General features: G+C 37.9%; 2 protein-coding genes and 1 pseudogene across 2 annotated transcripts; all 3 read left to right on the top strand.

The window, feature by feature from the left end:
* The first annotated feature begins 4,153 nt into the window (after window positions 1–4,153).
* Window positions 4,154–5,445, top strand: LOC117807787 (annotated as a pseudogene).
* A 685-nt stretch (window positions 5,446–6,130) lies between these two features.
* LOC117807469 (GTPase IMAP family member 7-like) lies at window positions 6,131–8,562 on the top strand. Its single transcript, XM_034676782.1, has 2 exons — window positions 6,131–6,226; window positions 7,104–8,562. The coding sequence occupies exons 1-2, from the start codon at window positions 6,220–6,222 to the stop codon at window positions 8,114–8,116; spliced, it is 1,020 nt and encodes a 339-aa protein (XP_034532673.1). The 5' UTR covers window positions 6,131–6,219; the 3' UTR covers window positions 8,117–8,562.
* Window positions 8,563–13,311: 4,749 nt separating this feature from the next.
* LOC117807786 (GTPase IMAP family member 7-like) lies at window positions 13,312–14,316 on the top strand. Its single transcript, XM_034677190.1, has one exon. It carries the CDS (start codon window positions 13,312–13,314, stop codon window positions 14,314–14,316), a length of 1,005 nt encoding a protein of 334 aa, XP_034533081.1.
* Window positions 14,317–14,556: the final 240 nt, after the last annotated feature.

The following is a 14,556-nucleotide window of genomic DNA, read 5'->3' as shown; positions in this document are numbered from 1 at the left end:
AGTTGTCTGACTGAAGTAGGCTAGTTGTTATTTGAACTTCTGTCCAGGAATAAGTCGCTTTGGAATATTCCTTAACCAGATTGAGCCCTATTAGAGCATGGTGTGAAACATATTAAACATATATTGTCTGATTTTTACTTCTTTCACAAATGACCATGTTTTAAGTAGGACAATGCAGCAATGAGGTGTATAATCCGTTGTTATGGACTTCACTGCCCTATGTTCCTAACAGTGGACACATCAACTCTTGTGCCATGTAGTATTCTATGAATGTGTTTGTGATTACCAACTGTATTGTGATGTGCTAAACATGTATAGGTTGTACTTCATGTCTAAACCATTAAACTTGACTTGCTTCTATTTTAAAAGTGAATTACAGTGTTGTGTGTACAAGAAACAAATCACTAAAACAAAAAAAGGTGAAACAAAATTTTACTTTAAATGTCCAAGAATGATAAAAGCCAAAAGGTCCAAATGAAGACACAAGGGAACCACAGGGTGCAGGAACGCAGGTTAAAGCACAGCAGTCGAGAAAGACTCAATGATCCAACAACACAAGGGAGGAAACACACAAACTAAATGTACACTAGTTAAAGAGCAACAGGTGTGACCTCAGGGCCCAGGTGAAACTAATCAGGTGCAATCAGATTAGAGGAAGGGAAACACACAAGGGGCAGGAAGTAAAACTAAACCAGACACACAGGAATCAAGAACTACAAAATAGAACAGGAAACACAATAGACTACATGTAGAAACACCAGGGAAAATACACTCACAAGCAGCGGGGGACAGTAACAGAGCAAATGCACTTAAGTATTGAACTTAGGTACAGTCTTTGGGTATCTGTACTTTGAGTATTATTTCTTTGGAAAACTTATTATTTTCACTAAACGACATTTGAAAGATGAAAATCGTACTTTTGACTCTGCTACATTTCTATCAATGCTCTCTTTACTCACTACTCTTTCTCTGAAGTCAGCAAATTAGCAAAAAAATAAAGTTTCTTCTTATCTGAAGTCTGATCTCAAAGACCGTAAACTGTTCGTATAGTTTGGTGCAAAAGTACCTGCATTGCATGTCTCTAAGTTTGAACATGGTCTCTACGGTTCATTTAGTGGTGGTAATGATGGCTATGTCCGAGAACCATGAGGATTCTCCACTTAATCACCATATGTCATATCTTATCACACATTTGAGGTTTTTGAAATGAAGTATTAATTGTATGGTTTTAATGTACACTCAGTTCACCGAAAAATGTGCCAGTTAACCTGAGAAAGTGTTTCTAGACAGTGGCGTACTCATGCTGTTTGAGGGGCAGGGGTGAAAACCAAAATAGGGGCAGCTCCTTTCAAGCACCTGGTACTCACAGTTTATGGTGAATTTAAATGTACTGAGGCAGCGTTAATATGAGAAGGGTCTTGGAGTCCTCCCTCAGGAAATTTTGAGCAGCTAACACTTCATTTCCTGGATTCTGGTGAGTATTAATGAGACTATTTGTGATAGAAATTGAAATATGAAATGGGGAAAAAAAATAAGAATTTATTCATTTCTATATTATTAGTTATATTACATAATTAACATTAAAAGAACATAATGAACTACAAGGGCATCCAGATGACACTTTTCAACTTTATATACATCTAATGAGCATCAAGAGAACACTTTTTCTATGTTTTATACATTTGAGGGGTATCCAGAGGGCACTTATTTGTATTTAATTCACTTTAGGGGCATCCAGAGGGCACTTATTTGCATTTAATTCACTTTAGGGGCATCCAGAGGGCACTATTTAATGTTTTACACATTTGAGGGGCATCCAGAGGGCACTTATTTGCTTTTATACATTTGAGGGGTGTCCAAAGGGCACTATTTTTCATTTAATACATTTTGAGGGGCATCCAGAGGTCGAATTTTTTAGGGTTTGTACATATGAGGGGCATCCAGAGGCCACTTATTTGCGTTTAATTCACTTTAGGGGCATCCAGAGGGCACTTGTTTACTTTTACACATTTGAGGGGCATCCAGAGGGCACTTGTTTACTTTTACACATTTGAGGGGCATCCAGAGGGCACTTGTTTACTTTTACACATTTGAGGGGCATCCAGAGGGCACTTATTTGCTTTTATACATTTGAGGGGTGTCCAAAGGGCACTTGTTTACTTTTACACATTTGAGGGGCATCCAGAGGGCACTTGTTTACTTTTACACATTTGAGGGGCATCCAGAGGGCACTTGTTTGCATTTAATTCACTTTAGGGGCATCCAGAGGGCACTATTTAATGTTTTATACATTTGAGGGGCATCCAGAGGGCACTTGTTTACTTTTACACATTTGAGGGGCATCCAGAGGGCACTTGTTTACTTTTACACATTTGAGGGGCATCCAGAGGGCACTTGTTTACTTTTACACATTTGAGAGGTGTCCAAAGGGCACTTGTTTACTTTTACACATTTGAGGGGCATCCAGAGGGCACTTGTTTACTTTTACACATTTGAGGGGCATCCAGAGGGCACTTGTTTACTTTTACACATTTGAGGGGCATCCAGAGGGCACTTGTTTACTTTTACACATTTGAGAGGTGTCCAAAGGGCACTTGTTTACTTTTACACATTTGAGGGGCATCCAGAGGGCACTTGTTTGCTTTTACACATTTGAGGGGCATCCAGAGGGCACTTGTTTGCTTTTACACATTTGAGGGGCATCCAGAGGGCACTTGTTTGCTTTTAATTCACTTTAGGGGCATCCAGAGGGCACTTTGTGCATTTTTGTTTTTACATAGGCACATTTTCATGCATTTTCCTCTGATAGGACACCATAGAAGGCATTTTTTTATGTTTTCTCAAATACAATTGAATCCAAGAGGGCACTTTAGCACGTTTTCTTTCGACCTAATGGCACCAGGGGGGGCATATGTATGTTATGTATACTTTGTCTTGTATTTGTATTGTACTTGCTTTGTTTAGAACCAATAGTCACTACTGTCAATGTTTTGCTGCCACAGTGTGAAGTTCAACACTTGAACAATTGTAAACTGTATGTTTTAACACTTTCTCATCTGTTGGTTTCTTCACAAACACAGTTCTGTTCACAGCACTTTCTCCTTCAACATGTCCGGCAGCATTGTGTTACTTTTTCTTTAATAACAAGGTGTGGAGGTAAAACCCAGTACATGTCAGATTGACAGTTAAAGTAAAGGAGGCAACCCCTGTGGAACCGACGGAGAGGACAAGGACAGGCGGGATGAACCAGACTTTTTCTGTTCCTGACCTTACTTTTCTTTAAACAACATGGAAGGTGAGTTCGTCTTAATTCTTTGAGTTATTATTGAAACTGTTTTCTCTTATCTCAAATCACACTTCAAGGAAACGCACTTATGTCAAACTATCCTTAAAATGGTGAAATGTTCCTTTTTATTTTGTTTTATCAATCTCTCTCTCTCTCTCTCTCTCTTGAACAAAAATGTCCCTTTTGTAATCATGCCTACTCTCTTAAGTTTTCTTCCCAAAAATATGAATTAGCCCAGGCACTTTGTGTAACGACGGTTTAAAAAGTTCTGTCATATGGAAGTGTTTGAAACTTTCTTACCCCTCCCCCAACATAAAAACAGCAACGACTTAACACTCGAGGACTGTGAAGGACAGGAAAGGGAGGGGGGAATGAGGCAATGAGAAAAAGAGAGAGAGGTGGCAACTAACGGGAAACAGAAAATTGAACCACCACAAAACTCCATTGTACTTTGTTTTATCCGCCCCTAGATGGCAGGAAAGAGCAACATGTATAAAAAATAAATAAAGGCTTTTACCCAGCAAACTCAGAAACATCTCTGGATTGCACTTGTTAAGATCAAGATGTGTTTTGTTATGAACAGATTTAATAACAGACAGTCCTTTCAGTGGGTGTGATTTGAGAGAGAATATGTAAGTTACATAAGTTCATTGTGTAGTAAACAAACCAAGAAGCCTTAAGTTTAAGTTAATGTGTCTTTTTAGTATTGACCTCAGTACTGAATAGCTAACCCTTTTTTGATAATTAACTTGTTTTTTACAACTTCAGTTCAGAAAATGTTGTAAAGTATGTAATACCATGTTATGACATGAGCTTCTTTGTGTCTTCACATATATGAGAGCAACCAAAAGAGAAATGTACGGTATAATGACAGGACGTTTTATCCTTTCAGAATCAAGGAGAATTGTCATCCTGGGAAAAACTGGAGCAGGGAAAAGCAGCCTGGTTAACACCTTACTTAGAAAGGATTTGTTCAAGGTCAACCATACTGCCATATCTGGAACAAGTGAATGTCAGGCAGAAACCAAATCTGTCAAGGGGAGAAGATTAACTTTGATCGACACTCCAAGTTTCTTTGACACCAACATACCTGAAGAACAACTGAAGCCTGAGATAGTGAGGTGTATCATAGAGTGCGCTCCTGGGCCTCATGCTTTTCTCATTGTGCTGAAAGTGGAGAAATTTGGTGAACACGAGCAGGCTGTCATCGATAAGATTAAGAGATATTGGTCTGAAGAAGCCTTCAGATATGCAACAGTTGTCTTCACTCATGGTGATCAGCTCCAAGAGGGACAGACAATTGAAGATTTCATCCATGAGAATGAGAATCTGAGAGATCTGGTGCAGAAGTGCAGCGGCCGCTGTGTTGTCATCGATAACAAGTACTGAAAAGAAAAGGATGAATACAGGAGCAACAAGGTCCAGGTAGAGAAGCTGCTCAAGATGATGGACAAGATGATAGAGGACAACAAAAATGGCTGCTACACTAATGAGACGCTACAAGCAGTGGAGGAAAATATACAACAAGAGATGAAAATCATTAAGCAGTCATCAGGAAGCATGTCAGATGAAGAGACCAGGAAACAGGCTAAACACAGTGTTTGGAAAAAGCTTCTTACTATACTTGCAGGTGCAACAGTAGGTGCGTTGATAGGAGCTTTCCTTGGTGTGGCTACGATGGTGGGAATAACCTTTGGAAAAAATAGTCCATTAGCACTATCAGTTAAAACTTTGGCGGCATCAGCTGCAGTGGGAGCAGTGATAGGAGGGGGTGCAGGGTTTGTTGTCGCTTATGAAGCAGAGACACCAAAGGAAGCAACAATAAAAGGAGCCAAATCTGTCTATGTTGAAGTAAATGATGTTACAGAGGGACTATCACTGCTTCAAATTAAAAAAAGGAAATTAATTATGAGCCGAGGTTCTTGAAGAAAGGAAAGTCCTTTCATCTTGTAGATAGAATTAACTTTTTTCAAAGGTGGTGATCAAATTTAAATGCCTCAGTCAAATTTGACAAGTTTGCTAACAAGAGTTGGTTTGAAGGGTTTGGAAAATATCTTAAAATTGTTTGTGAATGCTGTTGATTGTATTACTTTCTCCTGCTAAATGCTGTTAGTGTTGATCAATGTAACATTTGAGGTGTTTTGTGCTGCCAGTCTTAATGTTGGGTTTCACATAATGTGACATTAACCTGTTCTGCATGTAATTCATTTTGAATCTGTTGACGTTAAAACAACAGACCAACACAAGGGACTTTTAAAAGTGAAAAATTAAATGTAATCTTTTTTTTTCTATCTGCTATATCTATGCTGATTTAATAAAGATCTTTGTATTTACAAAGTATTTTACATAGTCTTGTTTTTTGTGTCATTGAGATGGTCATGTTTTTTCATATTTAATAAGTTAAAGCTTGTTGCCTGAACCTCAAACTTCACTTCATACTCAACAAAGTGTTTTCTTTTGGACAGGTAATAAAAGCCAAGTATCAACCACTGACCTGTTGCCAATAAAGAAGATACAGGCCACTAAATGTCTGAAAAGAATTGCTAACCGTTAAATAAAACCATAGTGTTATATTTTCTTTAATCCAAAGTCAAATTTCCCAACTTAACTGTAAATGTATTGCTGCCGCAGTGTGAAGCTCAACACTTGGACAATTATAAACTGTATGTTTTAACACTTTTTCTCAACTCTGTTGATTTCTTCACAAACACAATTCTATAAGAAAATGCACTTTCAAACGTTTTCCTTCAACATGTCCGGCAGCATTTTGTTAATGTTTCTTTAAAAACAAGGGGGAGGGGGATAAAACCCTGTACAAGTCAAATTGAAAGTTAAAGTAAAGCAGTCAATCGCTGTTGAACAGACGAAGAGGACAAAGACGAGCTGGATGATCCGGACAGTTTTTCTTCCTATCTAACATTTCTTTAAACAACATGGACAGTGAGTTAGTCTTAATTTTTTAACTAATTATTGAAACTATTTTCTCTTATCTCAAATCCCACTTCAAGGAAACGCACTTATGACAAACTATCCTTAAAACTGTGAAATGTTACTTTTTACTTTGTTTTATCAATCTCTCTCTCTCTTTAGCAAAAACGTCCAATTTCTTTATTCATGCCTACTCTCTCTCCTAAGTTTTCTTCAAGAAAATATGAATTAGCCCAGGCACTTTGTATAACGACGGTATAAAAATTTCTGTCATATGGAAGTGTTTGAAACTTTCTTTCCCCTCCCCCAACATAAAAACGAAACAGACTTAACACACGAGGACTGTGAAGGAGAGATAATGAGAAAAAGAGAGAGAGGCGGCAACTAACTGGAAACAGAAAATTGAACCACCACAAAACTCCATTGTACTTTGTTTTATCCGCCCCTAGATGGCAGGAAAGAGCAACATGTATAAAAAAAAAAAAAAAGGCTTTTACCCAGCAAACTCAGAAACATCTCTGGATGCACTTGTTAAGATCAAGATTTGTTTTGTTGTGTACAGATTTAATAACAGACAGTCTTTTCAGTGGGTGTGATTTGAGAGGCAATATGTAAGTTACATAAGTTCATTGTGTAGTAAACAAACCAAGAAGCCTGAAATCTTAAGTCAACGTGTTTTTTAGTATTGACCTCAGTACTGAATATCTGAGGTTTTTAACCCTTTTGTGATAATTAACTTGTTTTTACAACTTCAGTTCAGAAAATGTTGGGGCACCATGTAAAATATGTAATATCATGTTATGACATGAGCTTATTAGTGTCTTCTAATACATGAACGCAACCAAAAGAGAAATGTATGGTATAATGACAGGACGTTTTATCCTTTCAGAATCAAGGAGAATTGTCATCCTGGGAAAAACTGGAGCAGGGAAAAGCAGCCTGGTTAACACCTTACTTGGAAAGGATTTGTTCAAGGTCAACCATACTGCCATATCTGGAACAAGTAAATGTCAAGCAGAAACCAAATCTGTCAAGGGGAGAAGATTAACTTTGATCGACACTCCAGGTTTCTTTGACACCAACACACCTGAAGAACAACTGAAGCCTGAGATAGTGAGGTGTATCATAGAGTGCGCTCCTGGGCCTCATGCTTTTCTCATTTTGCTGAAAGTGGAGAAATTTGGTGAACACGAGCAGGCTGTCATCGATAAGATTAAGAGATACTTTTCTGAAGAAGCCTTCAGATATGCAACAGTTGTCTTCACTCATGGTGATCAGCTCCAAGAGGGACAGACAATTGAAGATTTCATCCATGAGAATGAGAATCTGAGAGATCTGGTGAAGAAGTGCAGCGGCCGCTGTGTTGTCATCGATAACAAGTACTGGAACAAAAAGGATGAATACAGGAGCAACGAGGTCCAGGTAGAGAAGCTGCTCAAGGTGATAGACAAGATGATCAAGGACAACAAAAATGGCTGCTACACTAATGAGACGCTACAAGCAGTGGAGGAAAAGATACAACAAGAGATGGAAACCATTAAGCAGTCATCAGGAAGCATGTCAGAGCAAGAGATCAGGACAAAGGCTAAACACAGTGTTTGGAAAAAGCTTCTTACTATATTTACAGGTGTAATAGTAGGTGCGCTGATAGGAGCTTTCCTTGGTGCGGCAATGATGGTGAGAATAACCTTTGGAAAAAATTGTCCATTAGCACCATCAGTTAAAACTTGGGTGGCATCAGCTGCAGTGGGAGCAGTGATAGGAGGGGGTGCAGGATTTGTTGCCGCTTATGAAGCAGAGACACCAAAGGAAGCAGCGATAAAAGCAGCCAAATCTGTCTATGATGAAGTAAATGATGTTACAGGGGGACTATCACTGCTTCAAATTAAAAAAGGGAAATGAATAACGAGCCGAGGTTCTTGCAGAAAGGAAATGTCTATCTTCTTGTAGATAGAATTAACTTTTTGCAAAGGTGGTGATCAAATTTAAATGCCTGAGTCAAATTTGACAAGTTTGCTAACAAGAGTTGATTTGAAGGGTTTTTGAAAATATCTTAAAATTGTTTGTGAATGCTGTCGATTTTATTACTTTCTCCTGCTAAACGCTGTTAGTGTTGATCAATGTAACATTTTGGGTGTTTTGGGCTGCCAGTCTTAATGTTGGGTTTCACATAATGTGACATTAACCTGTTCTGCATGTAATTCATTTTGAATCTGTTGACGTTAAAACAACAGACCAACACAACAGACTTTTAAAAGTGAAAAATTAAATGTAATCGTTTTTTTATATCTGGTATTCTTTATCTGGTGTATCTATGTTGATTTATTAAAGATCTTTGTATTGACAAAGTATTTTACATGGTCTTGTTTTTGTCTTGTGTCATTGAGATGGTCATGTTTTTTCATATTTAATAAGTTATTACTTGTTGGCTGAACCTCAAACTTCACTTCATACTGAACAAAGTGTTTTCTTTTGCCAAAGCTAACCAGGAAATGCAAGTAAGAAATATTTGTGAATAACAATTTAGAAAGATAAAGAAAAATAATGAGCAAATTGAAAACTTTTACCTGAGGATAAAATGATAAAAATAACAATTTGAGAATAATTATAAAAATAATAATAATTACCATAATATTCGTATTAACAATAATAATGATTGTAATAGTTTTTAAAATATTAAAGATAATAATAGTATAAACAATAATAATAGTAACAAATTAACAATAACAATTATAATAAAAGTATTAAAAATAATAATGATAATAGTAATAATTATAATAATAGTATAAACAATAATATGAATAGCATTAAGAATAATAATGATAAAAATAAACCTTGTTTACATAACACTTCAAAACACGTTTACAAAGTGTTTTAAACATTGAAAAATGAGAAAGTAGACTATTAAAAGAGATGTGTGAGGAATAAAACACCTTAAGGTTAAAAAAATCTAAATAAAACAGTCGGTAATTAACAAAATAAGAGCCACAAATGGCATCAGTTATGAAAATACCAGGCACTGTGTTAAACAGTAAAAGAAGAAAAAGGTGGTTTGCGAATTGTTTGAAGCCCACATTTAATTGGAAACATAGACTGTATAAATAATGGACGTAGTTTCCGTGATGTCACCCATCTGTTCCTGAGCACTGTTTGGAAGCCAATCGACGGTGGCAGCCATGTTGGAAATGCGGAACTCAACCAGGCAGAGTGTGATGTAAAGGGGCGGGGTTTGAGCCTCCGAGCCAACAGCTATGTGTGCCCCACTGGGAGTCAAGTCAGTCATGTCCTTATTTGGGCAAAAACCAAGAGATTAGCTTCGGAGGGCCAAGCCGTTTGAACCAGGCTTCAAAACGCCGCAGCTCGAGTATTGACTAAAACTAGGAAGAGGGAGCACATTTCTCCAGTGTTAGCTTCTCTACACTGGCTCCCAATAAAATGTAGAATAGAATTTAAAATCCTTCTTTTAACCTACAAAGCCCTTAAAAATCAGGCACCCTCGTATCTTAAAGAGCTCATAGTGCCCTATTACCCCTCTAGAACTCTACGCTCCCAACATGCAGGCTTGCTAGTTGTACCTAAAATCTCTAAAAGTAGTGTGGGAGGTAGAACCTTCAGTTATCAGGCCCCTCTCCTTTGGAATCATCTACCAGTCAGGGTCCGGGAGGCAGACACCCTCTCCACTTTTAAGAGTAGACTTAAAACTTTCCTTTTTGATAAAGCTTATAGTTAAGCTGGATCAGGCTTGGACCAGCTTTTGTCATGCTGCTATAGGCCTAGACTGCCGGGGGAACTGGCACACTGACACACTGGGATCCTAGCTCACCTTCTTCCCCCCAACCCCTTCATCACTTACTTTAACTCTGCCTGTCCCATTAAAGTTACTAACCATAGACCTTTCTGGAGTCCCTGAGCTCCATTGTCTCGTAGATTCCTCTGAGCTGCCGTAGACGTCCTCCTGCTGTGGACGATCTGGACTCCAGCTGATACGGACGTGCTGGACTCCAGCGGCAACAGCTTCTACGACTCGTCTCATCACTATCACCTCTCTCTCTTACTCCCCTCTATCTGTCTTTCCAGACCCAACTCAGTCGAGGCATGATGGCTGTCTAACATGAGTCTGGTTCTGCCTGAGGTTTCTGCCTGTTAAAAGGAAGTTTTTCCTCACCACTGTAACTAGCTAAATACTGCAATGTGCAATGCTCATGATGGATTAAGGTGGGGTCAGACTGAGTCTTACCCTGTCTTGGTGTTGGGTCTCTGTTCATAATTTGACATAGAGTGGTCTAGACCTCCTATGTTTGTAAAAGCGTCTTGAGATAACGTTTGTTGTGATTTGGCGCTACACAAATAAAGATTGATTGATTGATTGATTGATTAAACATATTTATTAATGCTGCAAAGATCATCTGTTTTGAATTGGTGTCTATGTGGTTTCTGGTGTTTCTGCAGCCAGCCTCAAGTAGATTCTCGATGTATTGCAGTTTATAACACTTCCGCATGGGCTTCATCGTTTGAAGCCAGAGGTTGCCGCTTGATTGGAAATAGGGCAATCCGGACATATCATCTGGTCATCCCCGTCTTTATGCCTCTAGTTCAGTACTCTGATTGTTTTGATCTGGCTTCATGTAAGAAAACAATAACACTTCACTTGTATAATAATAGAGCTGTGGAGCTTTCTGACATGCAACAGAACTGGTTACAGGTCCACACGCACAAATAAAAATAGAAGTGCATTGTGTTATATTATCAATCCATTAGTCTGCTGCCAAGAAACGAGTCAAACAGGTAAAAAAGAAAAACAGGTGAGAAAAGAAAGAAGAGCAAGACGCAGATAAATAAACACCGCCCAAACATCCTTCTGAGTTGAGTGTTTTTGGAACTCTGCATTCATGTCTACTCTCCACAGCATGGACGGTGAGTTATGACTATTTATTTTCAGTGATTCTTCTCACACACGGAACACACTTTTTATATGGTAAAATCCTAGTCATGTCTATTTCTTGTTCTTTTGTGTTTATAGTTGATGTTATTATTTCTATAATCATATTTTTTATTTGTAGGTCTTATTCTTATACCTTTGTACAAAGAGAGCACAGTTTACCAAGACAAATTCCTTGTGTGTTCAAGCATACCTGGCCAATAAAGCTAACCATTGATATTCTTCTTAAAAATAAGAATACAAACTTTAAAGTTTCACTTTTACATTCACTGCAATGATTAAAAATAGTCACTATGAAGAGCAGGTTTAGTCAGGAAAGTACCTGGCAGAGACACTGCTGACATGTAACTCATGAGTGTCAAAGAAAAGGCCTTTACCACAGAATCAATGCCAACAGGAAGTCAATGAGAATCTGAGAGAAATGAGGCCGTTGTGTCTTATTGTGGGCAGAGCGCTCTTAAATCCTAGCATTGCGATGCAGATATGGCGTATCTACCTCATTTCCAGTGACCGAAGAAGACAGCAACTGCAAATATCATTATTATGTCCTCAACTCTGCACAGCCATTACTGGTGAGACAGACAGACACACAGACAGAACTCAGTTTCTTTGCAGCTCCAGAAGTAAGACACTCTTGCCTTGTTTGTTTGTTTGGCCATTCCCATGCCCATGCAATTAGTCTGCAGGTGTCAGAAACGGGGGTGAGGCATATACTGTACATGCAACAGTATCCTGTATTCTTTCAGAGTTCATCATGGTTGGAAAAATCGTGTTTCTAGAATCAGGATATGATATTTACATGCACCAACACAGGAAATGCTTAATAAACCTGATCAGAACTAGGATACTCAAGTCCATGCAAACGCACTCACTTAGGATCTTTTGTCATTGTGGACCCAAAAATCCTTCATCTCCCTCTGATATTTTTTCTCGTTCTAGTAATGCATTTTTACCGGTATCAGTCAGAGCTCCCTCCACCGACTCATGCTGTTTCAAAATGCTGCAGCTTGTTTTTAACAGGCATAACAAAGTACCAACACATCACTCCTGTGTTTGCCAGTTTACATTGGTTGCCCGTTTTTTATCGTATTGATTGTAAGATTTTGTTGATTACTTTTAAAACTTAAAATCAGAATCAGCTTTATTGGCCAGGTATGCTAGAACACACAAGGAATTTGACTTTGGTAAACTGTGCTCTCTTTGTACAAGGCATAAGAATAAGGCATACAAATAAAATAAAAATATAATAAATGGACTTGCTCCAAATTATTTAAGATAACTTCTGACCCACTAAGAGCCTGGGTATGCTCTCAGATTAGTGGATACTGGGAAGTTCTGAGGTCCGGGCTTATAACTAAAGGTGCCCTGGCCTTTTCAGTTAAAAGCCCAAATACTGTGTGTCTCTCTGCCATAAACAATACGACAGTCCACATTCTTAACTGCTTTTAAATCGTCTCTCAAAACCTTCTTTTATAGGGACCCTTTTCTGAATTCTATCTTCTGATGTCCTGTTTTTCTAGTGTCCTACCGTTACTGCTTTTATCTACTTTTTATTTTATAAATAAATAAATAAATAAAATAAATATTTTTTTTTGTATCTGCATTTTTGTTACAAAGCAACTTGTTAAGAAAAGTGCTATATAAATAAAGTCTATTATTATTATTATTATTATCATCATCATCATCATCATCATCATCATCATCATCATTATTATCATCATTATTATTATTATTATTATTATTATTATTATTATTTTATTATTATTAAAAGCATTATTATTAATAATTTTGTTTTTTTTTAATATTTGTTGTTCTTATTCTGTTATTTATTTAATCTTTTATTATTATTTAATTATTAATATTAATAGCATTATTTTTATTACTATTATTATTATAGTATGATATTGTATATTATTATTAATTATAGTATTATTATTATTATTATTATTATTATTATTATTATTATTATTATTATTATTATTTTTATTATTATTATTATTATCTATAAACACCAATTTTCCCAGGACTACCCTTGGGTAAATATTCAATAATTTGGATAAATGAGCTCAACATGAAAACTGGCCAGGGCTTGCAAGCAGGTGACAATTGCACTTGAAGCAAAATTAGAACAATGTACGTACTACATTACTCGGCAGCAATGTTTCTCATAGGTTCTCAAGAACCTGAGAAATTCATTTCACTGACACAGCATCATATTTGTCTTTCAGAATCAACAAGAAGGATAGTCGTCCTGGGAAAAACTGGAGCTGGGAAGAGCAGCCTCGCCAACACCATTTTTGGAGAGAGGTTGTTCAAGATCGACACCACAGCCAATTCTGGTACGACCCAATGTGAGGCGAAAACAAAGATTGTCAATGGAAGAGGCATTGTGTGGGTCGACACCCCCGGGTTCTTTGACACGAAGAGATCTGATGAAGAGATGAAGCCTGAGATAGTGAGGTGTATCACAGAGTGCGCTCCTGGGCCTCATGTCTTCCTCATCGTGCTTAAAGTGGAGAAGTTCACCGAGCAGGAGCAGGCTGTCATTGAAAAGCTGCATCAGTATTTCTCAGAGGAAGCTTTGAAATACGCCGTAGTTCTCTTTTCACATGGCGACCAGCTCAGTGAGGGAGAGAAGATCGAGCAGTTCGTAGGACAATGTGAAGGTCTGAGAAATCTGGTGGAGAAGTGCGGAGGCCGGTGCCATGTTTTCGATAACAGATACTGGAAGAAAAACCAGGAGGATGAATACAGAAACAACCAGGTCCAGGTGGAAGAGCTGCTCAAAACTATAGATGAGATGATCCAAGTGAACAAAGGAGGCTGCTATACCAATGAGATGCTGCAAGGGGTGAAAAGAGACATACAGCAAGAAGAAGCGGACATCAGACAATCGTCTGCAAACAAGTCACCAGAGGAGATTACACAAAAGGCCAAAGCCAATGTTTTTGGAAAGCAGATGTTGAAATTTGCTGGGGTTACAACAGGGGCGGTCCTAGGAGCATTTCTTGGTGGAGCAATGAAATTAATGAGCCAAGGGGGACCAACAGTGGCACTGGTGGCAGGCATAGCATTAGGGACAGCGGCAGGAGTAGCAGCAGGGGTGGATGTAACGGGTGGAGCAAGAGCAAAGGTGCAAACTCCTTCTAGGGATGGTGTTTAGCATTACAAAAACTCACAATGACGAATGTTGTATGCATTGATTCAAATAAGAAATACCAAAAATGATCTCTAAAGCTAATATTCTGTCTTTCTGCAATATAAACTTTTTGACCAATTCTGCTTTCCCATGAATATTTCTCTAAAGCCTTTGGAAATCTGTCTTAAAGTAGCAAAAACAATTGATTTAAAATTTTAGAGTCTCTTAAAACTTTGGTTTTCAATCATTAGGTTGTAACTGTTA

The sequence above is a fragment of the Notolabrus celidotus genome, chromosome 23, assembly GCF_009762535.1.
Source record: "Notolabrus celidotus isolate fNotCel1 chromosome 23, fNotCel1.pri, whole genome shotgun sequence".
Classification (NCBI taxonomy): domain Eukaryota; kingdom Metazoa; phylum Chordata; class Actinopteri; order Labriformes; family Labridae; genus Notolabrus; species Notolabrus celidotus.
The sequence above is the reverse complement of the archived record's forward strand: the minus strand, read 5'-3'. Positions and strand labels throughout refer to the sequence as shown.

Excerpts from the sequence above, each read along its gene's own strand:
- LOC117807786 (XM_034677190.1), top strand. The coding sequence starts at position 13,312 with ATGTTTCTCATAGGTTCTCAAGAACCTGAGAAATTCATTTCACTGACA.